This window comes from Haemaphysalis longicornis, unplaced genomic scaffold (assembly GCF_048455015.1).
Source record: "Haemaphysalis longicornis isolate Haplotype H1 unplaced genomic scaffold, Haemaphysalis longicornis Haplotype H1 scaffold_9, whole genome shotgun sequence".
Lineage (NCBI taxonomy): Eukaryota > Metazoa > Arthropoda > Arachnida > Ixodida > Ixodidae > Haemaphysalis > Haemaphysalis longicornis.
Window position 1 is genome coordinate 48,865,455 of NW_027526460.1, and position 16,410 is coordinate 48,881,864.

The window sequence follows — 16,410 nt, forward strand, 5'->3', positions numbered from 1 at the left end:
CGTTCCGAGATTGCTCGTGTATACAAGTACCGACTGCTTTCGGATTTCGTCGTTCGTGTACGTGTTCCGCATTCCCCGAGCCCTAATTTAGATCGTAGATCCAAGTATGTGAGTCAGCCGTGCTCAAACGTCTTCCCAAACTATTCCTTCGTTCTAAACTCTTTTCGGAGACGGTTGTGTAGCTCATCCACAAGCCTGTATTAATGAAGCTTTACGTTGATAGATGGCACAATAAGGGTGGCAGAATGCTCGTTTGATCAAGAAATTGTCATTCTATTCTTCGGCACTGAATACAAGCAGAGAGAGAGAGAGAGAGAGAGAGAGAGAGAGAGAGAGAGAGAGAGAGAGAGAGAGAGAGAGAGAGAGAGAGAGAGAGAGAGAGAGAGAGAGAGAGAGTATTTTTAATTCTTCGAGCAGAGGCTCGTGAAAGGCATCCCTAGTCCGGGCAAATGTTTGGCCTGGCGTGCAAAAACGAAACCTCCCTGAAATTGAAAATCGTCTAGATCTTCTGACGAACCAAAAGCTGTTCCCATCTCTGGTCAATTTTTTTTCTAGGCTGAATCAGCATATCAAAATAATCAAATTATTGGGGCAATGCGCAATCTAAAATTTATTGTTTGTCCTCCCATTGCAAGCTTTCTCGCTAAAAAGGCCGAAGGCTCAATATCCTAGTAAAGGCATTGCAGAAAACTGGTATTCCGCATAGAGCAAGAAGCTGAGTTGCATGTAGACACTGTAAAACTACCTCGCAAAACTCTAGGTAGTTCCTGTGTAATTTGCTTCCACAAGTTACTGCCTGTATATATCTAAATGCAGGTCTTCACCCCTCTAGAACTTCGCAGAGCAACGTGCTGACCCTGAAACTGCTCACAAAGCAAGATTTTTCTCTCTATATTAGCTCCCCGAAAATACTGTGTTACAATAAGTGACTCCACAGTAAGCTCATCAGCAATAACTGCGACGAACCGGGAAGCTGCACGTGTTTCTGCGTTAAATTCTCCACTTTCACATACAAATAGCACGTAAACAAACGGCCACACCCCTTGGAGGTCGCTTTAATAAATCTCGCCCGTTCGTATCGGTTAGCTGTTGTCAGCGGGACATATTAATCCCGCCGCATTATCAAGAGCGGCAGTATCCGTTGCGATCTTCCCCTCACACTCGCCGCTTTGTGAGCACTGTTCCCTACCGCCGCTCTTATCACCACTCCGCCTTATCAATGGCCGGCTCGTTCAGATACGTGTCCGCATTTGTACTCCCCACCACGGCAGGTTATCAGACAAAAGGTTGAAAGCGGACACATGACGCCCGTTATACGGGCTGCGTCTCAACGGTGCGCGAGGCTTGCTGCGACGCTGTTCGTTCTCCGTGCTGTAAGCCAACAGTGGGTGGTGGTGTGCGGACAAACGACCAAACAAGACATGAGCCATGGCCGAAGGATTACTCCGTGCTGGAATTCTCTACGCCTGGATCGCTCTTCTGCAGCTCCTAGCCGTCCAAGTCGGCGGGGCTCGCTCTTACATGGAGACGGCGGCCTCTGATAGCCGGGGAAGAACTATCCGTCGACTAGGTAAGCCTTTACGAGTCACGCACATCGCTCCCCGTTAGTTGCTTTTACTAACGAGGGACGAAGAAGTTACCGCTTTCATTTTGACGGCCCATCGGTAGAGTTCCCGGAATTCCGAGAAATTCACTCACTTCGTCGAAATGTTGCGACAGGGAGCGCCAATGGCAATGGCGAAAACATAAAATGATTCACAACGCCCTATGCCTCAGTGTTTCATATTCATTACGTTTTCACTCAAAATTCTACGCATACTGGCGCGTATAACTGCGTTGCGTTGCCTCCAACGCTACCGTTTCCAATACTTTTTAGTTACACATCTTATATGCTCACCATTACCTCGATTGTTCGCGACAATTTTTTTTTTCACGTGAAAATACAACCTGGCACGCACTAGCGCATTTCGTCATCCAGTCTTTAGCGACACTTTCATGTTGATAACAATTATTGAATCAATTTTGATGTTGGTAGTGAGCTGCCGTTTAGAGTAACTAGACCTCCATGTGTACGTCGATGTCTTATGAGACTAAGCATATCCTAGTTGATTAATTGTACGGTTTAACGTGCCGATGCAACGCAGGCGATGAGGCGCGCTGTAGTGGAGGGCTCCGGATTAATTGTGACCACCTGGGGATATTTAACGTGCGTCGAAATCTCGAACACACGGGCATTGTTGCTTTCCGCCTCCATCAGAAAAGCTGCCGCCGCGGCCGGGAATCGAACCCGCGACCTCGTGTTCAGCAGCGCAACGCCTTAGCCACTGAGTCACCGCGGCGGGTCATATCCTAGTTGAAACGATATGAACAAAATATTCAGTAATTATGCATTCTACGTAATGTAAGAAAATATTCGTTTGGGTAAACCTATATGCCTTAGTGCAAAAAAACGGACACAATGAGGGAAAAGGCGTCCACGCATAAACACAGCCCACGTACGTGTAATTTCCCAGATGTGTGAATAAGTCTCTTTATCAGGTGGTCAAAATTAATCCGGAGCCCTCCACTGCGATGCGCCTGATCGGCTGTGTAGCGTCGGTGCGTTAAACCTCTTAATCCATTTATTTGTGTTCGTCTTTTTGCGCTAAACAACCTCTAGTCAAGTAACCTAGCAACAACAACAGAAAAGCGTTGTTGATAGTAGTCTTCATGCTGACCGTTTAATTTTTCGCTTTTTCTTTTCTTATTTTGTCTCAAGTTTTTCCAGGGATAGCGGTTTCGTGCGAAAGTTCCCCGGATTGCATGGTTTACAACGCCGTGTGCAGTAACCGCACGCGAACTTGCTTCTGTCCCCGTGGATACGGATACAACGGCAACAGCTACATGTGCGTACGCATGGGTATGTATATGGCTCACATGTAAAATAGCAAAATCTTGTCTTCTACGGTATTTTATATTATAGTACAGATAACACGGCCCACTCACCGCTACTATCTAATCACACTCGTCTAACCAAAATATTGTTTTCACATTCCGTGCTGCCAACGAGTTACCTCATGACATCCGGCCTTTTGCTTCAACAGCTATATCGAAAAAAAAAGATATCTAAACCAAAATAACTGATTGCAATTTGTAATTGTGGCCAGAAGCTCTTCCAAGCTCTAAAAACAGAAAAATGGAGCGTAACATCAACTAACTTTTACATGCAACATTTAACTAAGCAAGCGGCAGCTAAACCCTTCTTCGGGATTTCAAACGCGTTTGTACGGCTGTATGAACCGCTAAAAAAAAGGTCCGAAAAAAAAAATTCCTGACTACTTCGAGCGGGAAGCGGGCGTTTCGGTCCAGGAACGGCCGAGGCCGGATAACGCCCTTCGTCGTTTTCCATTGTCGATTAAAGGCAAAGTTCCTGTTTAGAGATAACGCGAAAGCTTATCAGAGAGCGGTAAGAGAGGCACAGGAACCTTTTAATCAGGAAGCAATGACGCATTTGCTCTCATATCTTGACTCTCCTAACATGGGCGGGTAGTTCCGCTGTTTTTAAAAGCGCTTTTATCAGGATTTTTTTTTGTATTTTGAAGTGATGCGAATCCATAAACATTTGCCCCTGCGTTTTTCTTGAGGAACCATCGCTAGTTTGGGGTACATCAGATTGTCTTTGATCATCTCTTGGTATTTTAGTTTGCTTGTCCTGGGCGCTGAACAACAGCAATAAAGGTGAGTTCACGGGCACGAAAAGGCATAACCGGGCCGTTTATTGCGCCTTCTTTTGTTGTCGTCATCAGCATCATCATATCCAGCCTATCTACGCCCACTGCAGGGCAAAGGCCTCTCCCAATAATCTCCAATTATCCCGGTCCTGTGCCGACTGCGACCAATTTCACAAACTTCTTGATCTCATCTGCCCATCTAACTTTCTGCCGCCCCCTGCAACGCTTGCCTTCTCTAGGGATCCACTCTGTTACCCTTAATGACCAACGGTTATCCATTGTTGTAAATACTTCTTTCAAAAGTCGATACTTAAGTCTGCTTACTTCAAATATTTCCAGAACTGAGATGGGCTATGGTGTCATATCAGGCACATGCTAAGCCACTCTACAGGTAATCAGTATGCGATACCGTAGGAATAAAATAGTTTCATTAGGCCCCAAGCATCACCTTTCTATTTATTTTAATGAGAGGGCATTCTTCGATTATCTCACCCATATTTCGCGACGCGTACGTCAGCGTGGCTGCGCGGCAACAAGAACAAAAAGACGATGACACAATCAAAACTGTTCCTGAACGGCGGATTGCGATCGCGTTGGGGTCATTAATCGCGTCGTGTCGCGTTAAATAAACCTTATCTTGATCGGGGGCCGTTTTTGGGATATCTCACACAGTTCCTACAATACGTCTGTCTGACCTAGAACCAAACGCAACAAAAGGAAATAATGGAATCAAAAAATTGTTCAGAATGCCGCGATATACGAGGCGCTGAGGTCGTTAATCGTGTCGTGACCGGTTAAAAAACTGCATCGCAGTTCGAGAAGTCGCCCTATTGTCACGATTCGTCCATCTCGCCTAGTAACAACAATAAGTAAAAATAATTACGCGAACTGCTAGGGTTATGACTAAAGGTAAATGTTCTTAGGATGTCCGCTGCTGCATGTTGGTGTTTGTCGTTTGATTGATTGATTGATTGATTGATTGATTGATTGATTGATTGATTGATTGATTGATTGATTGATTGATTGATTGATTGATTGATTGATTGATTGATTGATTGATTGATTGATTGATTGATTGATTGATTGAACCCGCGATCTCGTGCTCAGCAGCGCAACGTCTTAGCCGCGGAGCCACCACGGCGGGTTTTCGGTTCGCGCGTGGTTTGTTGTCTGGCATGCTGTTAGGCTGGCCTGTAAAGTGGTGTACACCCTTCAGGGTGTAACTCACTGTCTATAATTAATACGCTTACACCCTATCAAAAGCACAAGAACACACAAAGTTGCCTTATCGTTAATTACACCCTTTCGAAGGGTGTTTTTTTATATTTCTATGATAGGGCGTAAGGGTGTTATAGACAAAAAGGGGTGTAAATGAATTCACATTGTTCAGTACGCAGCCCAAAATAGTTTCACGTCTTAGACACAGTCGCATAGCAAGTAGCGAATTTATATCTTTCGAATAACCAGATCTACAATCGTTCAGTTCTTCAAACTTTCTTCTGTCGTCAAAGTATGCTTGTCGCGCTCGGCCTTAATTGCGCCTTGCACTCGGTCGATTGAGTGGCTGCGGAAAAGGGAACGGTCCTTAATGAAGCTGGCGAGGTTATCCTTGCAAAAGCGCCTAGCTTGATACGCCTGATGGATGCGAAAATTGGCACTATAAGTGATGAATACGACGACGATGTCCACACATGCTTGTTAAGCCTCAGTTGACTCGTAAACTCGCATTTCTGTTGACTTTATGCAAAGCGTGGTTGCGGACTCCCGCGCCTTACCAATGGGAAGCCTGGAGACAGGTATAGTTGACCTCGGTGATATGGCCGAGCGCGGGGATTTCTATAAACCAGAAAAAGGTTAACTTCTCTCCACTTTACAACCTCCTCAGCATTCACCCCTCACTCTATACACGGCCTCTCGGCCAATACTCCAACGTTACTCTTCCCATCTGAACGCCATTTATGTCTCCAGTTGACATTTACCTGCTTTCAGACCTCATCCCCGATTCGCCTTTCTGGTTGACCGCCTGATGCTCTGAGAACCACAGGCCCACCGCCACAAAATCTTTACCTGGTCACCTAACAACACTTTAGGTTAATAATATAAAGCAATCAAAGCAGGTCTGGAGTGGAGGTCACTGACCCGCTGGCTGCGGCTGGTTACAGTTTGTGCTGCGCGTGAGACTGTCTAGCGAGGTCTCTGCAAAACAAGGCAGTGGTCTTTGTAACGCTAGAACGTACGCTCTTGTTCAACCTGATAAATTTATCGGCAGCGTTCAGTCACATTCAGTTATATGACCTCATAGGTAAGCGTTACCAAGCCCAAGGAAGAAGCTCGTGTGAACGTCAAGGTTCAAGGGGGGGGGGCGGGGGAGGAGGGGGTTTGACTTTCGGAGTAAACTCTACAGCTTCCGTCACTCTCATCAATAAAAATAATTTTACCGCGTTTAGCCATATAGTTCTTGGCTAAACGTGATGAAATGTCTCTTCATTGAGTTATTACCGTAGTTGCAGCAGGTGTCGCCATGCGCACATGACCGGGAAAGGAAATTTGCAGCCACTTTGTAGAGCCGTTGTTGAAGTCCAGTTCAAAAGGACGAGGTATACGCAGCGTACTGTGGCTGGTCATTAAAATGTCGTAACGAGGTTTGCTGAACGGCAACTGGTTTCAGGGGTGACAAAAATTTTTATGAACGGGATCAACAACGTCAAGAACAAAAAGAGCATCCAGGTCATCGTAGGCAAGCATGCGTCAGTTTTTTTACGGAAATTTGGATGGCTGCAAGTGGCCCGCAGAAGCACGAAAGCAGCAACCCACATCGATGCCAGAGTTCTTGTAAACGCATCAGGAGCCATTTACTTTGAAAGAACCCGCCAAGATAGGAATTGATCGGCTCACTGTTTAGCCCAGTCAGCACATCGAGTAGGCTACGCCTGTAGCCACTATCATGTACGGTACTATCCTACTCTGTGGTGACTACCACCACACGCACCTTCCAAATGACGCACCTTCCAAAACACCGTACCATATGTCCTAGGCTTCCGAGATTCACTAAAAAGTAAAAAGAGACGAGATTTTCTCCGCCACGGATCTAGGACAAGCTTACGAGCTTAGAATACCCGAAGAAACATCGCAGATACTGAGTTACAAGCATGCAAAGTCTCAAAGGCGCCCGCAAAGTATGCAAGCAGCCATGCGCAAGGGTTCTTCAAGCCAACTGGCGACATAAGTTCGGAAAACATTAGCTGCAAAGTCACTGTAGAATCACTGTCAACGTTTTGGGTGATATAGCTACCAGGACAGGCCGTGACAGCGAACGCACCATCTACCATCTTGAATCCGCTCATAAGGACCCATGTCGCAAGGAAACTTCATTTTGTTGCATGTAGGACCGCCATTATTTATGGAGTACACCGGAATCAATGCATCTCCGCCCCTACATACAGGACTCCGTACTGCAACGCCATCTTCCATGTGTTGCGGGCTGTCTCAATCTCACTCTACGTTACTTTGTAGACTTTGTTTGGGAGTGGCTTTCACCAAAACCTACTCCTTGCTCACCGGACTCGCCAACAGCGCCTACTGCGACGCCTGTGGGGTGTTACATTGGCCAAGACGTCCCCGTGCCGAGCTCCGTAGCCTCCGTCATGTAGTGGTAGCATGGTGGACGAGCGGCCAGCAGAAAAGCTGCCTCGGTGTTGACGACAAAGAGCCAAGAGCAAAACTTAACCGGTTTACTGCATGGCGACAGATGAACAGCGACGACACAGGAACAGCACCCTTGTAGGCGAGCTTACAGCACGACTCGGACAGAGCAGCGCTCCCTACGGGATCCCGAAGCGATCTCACAAGGGTGGAATTTATACACAAAAGAGCCAATGATTAGACCATCTTCCAGCGCTTTGCGCACGACACAAAAAAAGGGGCAAACACACGAGAACACCTTTCCTCGGTCTCTTGATTGCCAATGCGCGTTGTGTCAGAGTGGGGGAAAGGAGAATTCTCAGCGAGCGGAGTCTGTTGCTGCTAGAACCAGTTTGTTCTGGCTTTTTCAGCGGCCACGGGCGTGAATCATCACCAACGAGAGTCCGCGTGGCAGACACGCTCCGGCTTGTCGTAACTTGACTGAGGAGGGCGGGCTTTAGCGCAACACACGAAAGCTTCCCCGCACTGCACCATACTTGTATCACGCGCACAGAGCAGTGGCGGGCGGCGAAATCGTAAGGTTGAAGAGACAATAAAGCATGTTTTCTCGCCCCCCCCCCCCCCCCCCCCCGACTTTTTGTGCTTGGGAAGGAAGCGTGCTCGCCACCGAGCTCAGCCGATTCGACAATCGAGCGTTTCACAGTGGAGCCTCTACCATCGGCTTCACAAAAGGCGACAACATCCCTTCCAGGTTTCTTTAACGACACAAGTTTGCACAAAAAGTGGAATGCCTAAAGAGGGACTAAAGTTTTTAAGTAAGTAAGTATTGTTGAATAAGGCGGACTTAGCCTTGCATAGCTGCCCGCAATTGTTCCGCCTAATCGTCCCCAATACCCTATAAAAACTCTCAAAGTCATCACACCTCACTTAGTCCTAAAATAACAGACACACAATGTCACCACACCTCACTTAGTCCTGTGGACTGCAAGAATCAGACTAGGAGATGAGACACCTCTCTTCGCACAATCCAGTGGTCCCTAGGAAAAATAATATCCTCCGATGTAGCATGGGCCACTCCTAACTTCTGGAGATCACGAAAAAAGTTCGTCCGCTCGGGGTTGGTTTTGGAGCAGTTCATAATGAAGTGATCAATGTCGCCAGTCACACTGAACGAGGGGCATAAAGGGTATAAAACAATGTTGATTTTATGTAGCCAAGCTGGTGTACGGGCTGAGTCTGTTCTTACTCGGTGGAGCAGACAGGCTCCGGCTTTTTCAGGCGTTTCGTCACGACTGGTTGATGTACTGGTCGCCACAACTGCCTAAAGTGCTCGCGAACGGCCTGTTTCTGTATGCGTTGGAAATCGCACCGCGTTTGCACCGTCCTTGTAGAAAATAAGGCGTCCTTGGCTAAGCTGTCAGCACGTTCGTTTCCCGCTACACCGACGTGCTACGGGATCCACTGGAATTGCACGGTGAAGCCTTCATGCTTAAGCCGCTTTAGTAGAACCAGGGATCGCTGACAGGTCTTTTCAATAGGTATACCCCGCTGCAACAGGTGAAGGGCTGACTTTGAATCCCTGAATATTGTGACTTTTTGCCTTTCAAACGATGACAGTTGGCGCAACGCAGCTTCTATGGCAACACACTCACTCGCTGTAGATGAAACCAAAGGCGTCACCCTGGCAGCCCACGAAAGCCACCGCGCACACCCCACTTTTTGCGTCAACCGATCCATCAGTGTATATTTGCAGAGAGTCCCCGTATTCCCGTTACAAATGCTCCAGCAGTGCACCAGCGATCGTGCTTCAGAAATAGGTGTACAACGCTTCGAGCGCATATGAGGGATGGTCAATGGACAAATATCCGCACTCTCGCGGGACCAAGGCGGGTCTAAAGTAGCCCTTTTCCCAGGCCATTTGGGACACAGCACTCCAACAGTGTTTAGGGTTGCATGAGCACGAGACTCTACCCTTAATCGTAGATGCCGCAGTAATGCTAAGCCAACACTTGTTTCTCCGAGGCGCAACACTTGCATAAGCAAATGTTGAGACGCCTGAACACTGAGAGGTGTTGACTGCGCCTCATGGAGGATCTTGTTTCCAGCTGCTTGAGGGACGCCAAGAGACAGCCTAAGCCCTTTCCTGTGTAAGGATTCCAACCGCTCGTATTGTGTCTCTGAAGGCGATATGAGAGGCAGCTGATAAAAGGAGACCAGAGTGCGCTCGTTTCCGCTTATATCTTTTCCTTTTACCTGCCCTCGCTACTATCCTATGAGGAACAACCCTGCCCCAGTGCCTGGAGGCAAACCGGGCCCTACACCTGGCTAACCTCTCAGCCTTTCCGTTCGCCTTTAAAGACTATTGTCTTTATTGGGCTACGTCAACCCGAAAATTTTGGTCGGTTTGTCGGTCACTGAATTGAGCCTTCCTGCCAAAAGTTAAAAGGAATACTGGAACGAGATGTTTATATAGGCAAAATTTTTCCAAACCACTGGATCTGTAAACACACTTCATGATCGCCAGCATTGTTCCGGAAAAAGAAAACATTGGGCATATTTCACGCAAAGAATAAATACGTGATTGGTATTCGCAGTGTTCTTTTAATAGGTGGATGCTTGCTTTTTCGTAGAGAAAATGAGAAACATATCTCGAAAACGACGTTCTGTCCCAAAGATAAAAAAAATCGCTCGCGTCCGTGGCTCGTGGCGGCATCCTAGAAGTCCGATATTGATAAAAGGTTCCATTTGGTGGCGCGCGAGCAGTGAAGAGCGCTAAATTTGAATTGATATCCTCCACTGTGTTTGCAGTTGAAGGAGCGAGACGGGAAGGGGGAAGCGTGACAGGTGGTCGGGAAGCGAACAGAGGCATTCACATGGCGTCAGTGGCACAAGACTACCGTCTTTTGACGACATTTGCAGCGAAGCGAGCAGATACGCCGCCAGTTTTTCTTCTCTTCATTGAGCACAGCTGTTAAGGTGCTTAGTTTTTGCTATATATTGAGACACAAAAGTCGAGAGACATGCATGTATGCGCAGTTACAGACCATTCTGTCACCACTTCTTAGCCGCGGTGCACAGACATCCCCTTAGGCAGCGTTGGGTATACAATTATATAATGGGGGGCAGCGTTCCCCGCCCACAATATCGATGAAGCCATCGGCGGCTGCACTGCGACGTGCTACTGTGGCGCCATCTCGTACCTGATCCCGCTGTAGAGTGCATCCCGGCTTTTCTTTTCTCCGTGCTTCCTCCCCACTCTTTCGACAAGAATCTCCACCTCCGCTTTCCTCCTCGCTCTCCCTTTTGCTGTCCCCGCCGTTCATCCTTGCTGCTCTCCGCGTTAGCTCTTTTTAAGTGCGGAGCACTTACGGGGTCCGGCTTGTTGTCGTAGCTCGTCCGGGGTCACGGTGTCACGCACCCAAACAGAGGTTTCCAAAAGGAGTTTTCGAACTGGCCGGTATCAAACCTGAATCCCTCGCGTTACCGATGTCTATCCCATTGCGCCACAGAGGCACACGTTACTCATATGCAAAGTGTTGGGGGGATCCTTGCGCTGCGCCATTGCCACGGACCCTGTCGTTTCTATTACGTAAAGAAGTACATAATAATATAAAATAAGGATAACATCGTGAATTAGTGATATTAATCAAGAATAATGAGATTAATAAAAATGCAATTCAGTCTCTCTTTATGAGCCATTTCAGGGGCTGTAGCGCCCTCTCTTGACTACTTTTGGTATCAACACCACGCTGATACTGAAACTAGTCAAGAGAGGGCGCCAGAGCCCCTCTTGGAGGGACAGTAGGAACAACGCCACCTGCATCAGGAAATGCAGGCGGCGTTGCAAAATAAAAAAAAACACAACTTACTCACAGGAATAACACAAGAGAAACACTGCCGAATCACTGCCCTGCAATGCCGACAGCTTTCACGGTGAGTGTACTGCTTTAATTCTTACTGCGAAGCAGTGTGTTTATACCCCCCCCCCCCCCCGTTTTTATTCCGGTGAAGCCGCTTTACCCGCGTCGTCGTTTCGAGGCTCCTACTCGCCACCGCTGACGCCTCTTTCGAAAGTATTGTTCCCCTCGCCACCACTGTTGCCTCCTTCACAAGTTGCGCAAACGGATGGAAATTGCGGTAGCGCCGTTATCAAATTTTTGCGGAGAATCAGCAGAAGCGCGAATGGGCATAAAAATGATCCGAAGACCGTTGTCGCCTAAAATTCCGCATCGTTGAGTGGCTGCGAATCACTCCCGGGTGAAGAGCAACTTGCCCGCTTGAAACACAGACGTGAGGCAATATTTCTTGTTCAGCTTGAAGGGTGTTTAGAGCGACATTTTCGACGGTGTCTTTCACTTCTATTTACGAGCACATAACCGGTTGCCGGTTTATGCGTGAACGAGTTGGGAGTGGAGGGAGGGGGCGTGCACGCACAGCTATAGAAGGTCAGTTACATCAGCATACGATAGTATCGCATCGCATTTCCTAGGGCACAGAGGCTAATGCTATGTGCACCGACCGTCTCAACCAACCCCTGTCTGAGATCGCATTTTTGGGATGCGCATTCCTAGCGCATTGGTTTTTTATACATGAATTCGATGCGCCACTATCGCATTCATGAAAACGCGCATTAGGTTTCATGCGCTCACTGATGGCATGTCCGCTGTGCTAGCGGGACGTTCAAACGTGGACGTCAACTGGACCAATGTGACCGGACCCGTGTCCTCAGTGGTCAAGCGGATTGGGTTGGTGTGTTACACAGATGCCTACGACGCGATAGGGAAACAGACAGCTCCATGTTCATCCGCTAGAAGAAAGCTTGAACCCGTCCAGGATTCATTCAGCTAATCGGCGAGACATTAAGCTCAACCGGAAATTAAAGCCAACCTGTTTCGCTTCGTGCACTCCGCTGAGTGCTCTCAGCTTCCCAGGTTATCCCTCTTCACAGAGTGGAAGGGCACTAATTTTTTTAGCTAAAGCTACACTACCCTGCCTCGGGCAGTCTTCGCGGGGTGACCAGTTTTGACCTTGAAAGCGACAGGCCGAACCACACCCCCTCCCGCAAGCGCCCTGCACGGAGCAGCGGCCCGATGGCGGCGACAGATACGCGGCAGGGGAAAGATAGACGAGGAGGGGAAGGAGACGTGCACCGGACCCGTGTGGCAACTTGGAGGAGGATGGCGAGGAGGCCACCGTCGCAGCTATTCGCCCCGAGCGCGAACACAGTCGGCCCCTGGCGGCGGCGGGACGAACCGCTCCTAGTGTGGATGGCGCTCTCGCGTCGTCTGCTTTTTCCCGTTGCGTGCGGCGCAAGACGCGTGCTGCACATGACAAAACAACCAATATGTGTGCTAGTTTGGCAGTAAGCAATGACATAGTTACGTCTGCTTGCGCGTTTCCTCTAGAAACACAATAATCAGCGGCCGTTGCGGGTTAATGCGCTGGTTTAATTCCACGAAACATCTACGCCCTGGTCACCGCTTGAGTGTGAAACGTGTTATAAACATTGCTTCCACACATTGCACTTTTCTTATTGTTGAGTGCAGTCGTCTGCCGTTTCGGGAACGTCGAAGGGTGCTTTTTGAAGGTGGCGTGGTGATTATTTAAAGGATAACAGTTTAGTACGCGAAACGGGTAAGAAGCGATCGACAAGACCTGTGCATACGCGTGCAAATTCCACACCCTTGTAAAATTGCGCTGTGTCCTTATAGAAAGAAGAAACAAACAAAAACATTTACACTGCACACGACCCGTGCGCTGTCGCCCATACATTACCGGACATGTATTTTACACCCGCAAGCTCCTGTGTGATCGTGTACCTTCCCGTACCTTTTCTAAAATAAATACCATTTTTGGACAGTCATTGTTTACACTGAGTTGCTAATTTTATGTATTGTTTAAAATACGTTTCTATGGATGCGCAGGAGTATTCCAGGGGGATTTCTCGGTAAAATTAAGCAGTTGTGAGTTTGCGTCTATCATGTGAAATTTCGTGTGTCATTTTCATATATATCATTTTCAAATCCGACATGAATCACCTTGTCCAGAAACGTGTCTCACATATAACCAAATGCCTAATATGGTCACGTCTTAACCTCTTAAGGTGGACCTAAGTTTAAAGAAAGAGCAGAAAACGCGTAATATAATGCACGTTGTTGCCCACATGTGTGAGGGGTGTGTGCCATGACTCGCTGTTTTTTTATTTTTTTCCCACAATGCTTGCTTTCAATACAATTTTGAAAAAGGCGAGCCACAATTCCTGGACAATCCCAGACCAAAGGGGGGTTAAGCAGTTTTGAAAATACGTACTGCTTTTTCACCGCTACAGAACACGACGCCTAGTGTAGTTTCGATTGTAAGTAATACTGATAACCATATTTTGGCTTTTCGCGTTACATGCGTTCTCTTCTCGCTGCTCTTGCAACGTTGGCAGTACCCCCCCCCCCCCCCCGCCCGCCCCCCCTTCCCGAAAAAAAAAACTAAATGCACAGAATTTCATTTTTTAACCAATCCTCAAGAATTAAATGCCAAGACAAAGGCGATGTTCAGTTTACAAAACAAAGTAGTTACCGGGAACCCGTTGCGCTGATTCGCAACGAGAAATAAAAATGAAATGTTTTATTACATCTGCAACAGCGCAACTTCATTTATTGCCATCTTTAGGGTTCGTAAGCGACCTTATACGCAAGAATGCTAACACATCTCGCTGTTGCAGGCGCCTGTTAGATTTTAAAAGGAACGCAAATGGTCAACAGAGCAGCCATAACAGAAAATTTGTGCTCACTGTAAGGTCCCAGAAGCTTGGTTTGCACACTGTAAAGCTGCTTGTCACTTCGCGAAAACCTAGCTAAACATGAGCTGTTGATTGTACTGCGTGCGTTGACAATTCAATTCGCAAGTTCACTTGGGACGAAAGCCGTGATCCGAAACCATTATTCATCAAACCTTCCTTCAGAGTCGTTAAAATTACATTTAAAAGACCCGTTAGAGCGGTTACATTTATATCTCTGCGCTGATAAAATTCAGTAATTTTATGCCTTTTGAACACACAAAAAATATCGTAAGCTATTAGAAAGAATTTTGGGGCAGTTAAGTAGTGTTACCATTTCAGGGCATCCCACAAATGCAAGAATGCGTCATGCTACCAGTGAAAGCGATTGAGATTGCCGTTGTAAACTGAATTTCAGAGATCGAGGCTTCCTGATTTGTTTCTATTCAGGCTTTTATTGAAGGCTCAAAACCATAGTCTGGAAAGATCGAGCTTGCTACGAGCCACATGAACAACGTACAAGTTCATTGTCACAATTACGGCCATTCTGAGATTCCCGATGAGTCGTCGCTTTTTTTTTTTTGCGTAATAATGAAAACTGACTGCCGCTTCCATGCTATACATTGAACGTTGAGGAACCGAACTACAGCATACCACTCTTGTTTTCACCTTTCGTGCGCACATACAACGGGAAAAAGGCACGAAGCGCGCCCACAGTGTGCATTCTTACGGGCCGCTCAGCGGCGCATCCACACTAGCAGCGCGACGCTGTCGCCACCTACATGTCGAGCTCGCGGCGAATAAGCCCGCGCCACGAAGGAAGGCAAGGAGTCCACGTGCGGCGCAGGGCCCACCTTCCGCAAGCGCCTCCCGGCACGGAGCAGAGGCCCGATGGTGGGGAGAAATAGGCTGCAGGGAATTCATTGCAAACATGTCTGTATATCATTGCGAAACCACATCTGGGCAATGGGCCTAGCCAGAGCAGTGAAGCATTCGCTATCAACTAGGGTTAACCAAAGCTAAACCGCAGCTATTGTTTTCCTGCCCTGCGCCACCTATTCAATTGCGCCGACCCTGCTCAACGAAAAAGGGCGCATTAAACGACGCTTTCAGTGGCCATGAAGACAAAATACGCGTTTGGTTCATTAAACAGACTGCTTTCTCCCAATAACAACGATACCGATTTCACCGCAAACCTCAAACAAACAATCGAGATATTGAACAAAACGGGTGAGGCAGTGGTGAGCCCCAGGCACTTTCCGGCCATTTCTCCGTGACGTCACACAATCTTGTCTGTGATTGGGGGCCACCGACCTAAACCACCGCCAAGAAATCAGGCTGAAAGTAGTGGGGCCTCTAGTTCCGTTTCATCGTATCACTTGAGTGCTAACGTGAGGTTGACAGACTGATAACTCTGTTTCAGTGCTGGGCCATATTATGTCACTCCTGCCAATATTACGTCCCTTTAGCGAGAAATCGCAATTTTTTTTCAATATTCCTTGAGTTTTTTAGGTTCACAAAAACGTCTTTCGCTGGCTGCAGTGGAGCTAAGAGTTACCAAAGGCTGCTCTTCAAAGGGACTCTGCAACACTTTCGATTAGCTGCTGAGCACGAGGTCGTGGGTTCGATTCCCGGCCGCGGCGGCCGCTTTTCTGATGGAGGCGAAAAGCAAAAACGCCCGTGTGTACGAGATTTCGGCGCACGTTAAAGATCCCCAGGTGGTCAAAATTAATCCGGAGCCCTCCACTACGGCGCGCCTCATCGCCTGCGTTGCGTCGGCGCGTAAAACCCTACAATCAATCAATCACTTTCGATTAACACTTTCACTCTTTCCATCGCGTATGGAAGCACTGCGAGAGCTGTACTTTTCGCCAGCACAGAGCGGCAGTGTTTGATTTGCTTGTCGCAGCAGATACGTGTTCCATGTCTGCTTTTCTTTTGTAGCTTTCTTTTTAACGTGGTTATCGAACGCGTTCATTGCTGCAACCGAAAAAAGGCCGGCAAGTAGCCGCTGTGATGACGCAACTCCAGCGGTCCAAGAACGCGAAGATATAAAAATCTTTTGAGCGAGTTTCTACGTAACCTGAGGGGCATAGAGCAGTAAGTTTGGGTTGAGGCATGCGACCCCCTAATCTAAGAGTGCTGGATGGCTGACTGCGTTCTGCAAGCATTTGGAATTTCGAAAAAAAAAGTTTGGAAAAAGTGTTGCAGGGTCCCTTTAAAATTGAACACAGTTGCATTTTGTCTTCATGGCTTCTTTAGGAGTTGCTTTCTAAAACCACGTTTAAA

The 16,410-nt window shown here is 47.7% G+C and overlaps 1 protein-coding gene across 1 annotated transcript in view; it reads left to right on the forward strand.

Moving 5' to 3' along the window:
- The first annotated feature begins 1,265 nt into the window (after positions 1-1,265).
- The window catches only part of LOC144152774 (uncharacterized), a 46,089-nt gene continuing 30,944 nt past the window's right edge, over positions 1,266-16,410 (forward strand). The window contains exons 1-2 of the mRNA XM_077684216.1: positions 1,266-1,570; positions 2,759-2,899. Coding sequence (XP_077540342.1) covers positions 1,429-1,570; positions 2,759-2,899 — 283 coding nt within the window. The 5' untranslated portion in view covers positions 1,266-1,428. The remainder of the gene's footprint in view (positions 1,571-2,758; positions 2,900-16,410) is intronic.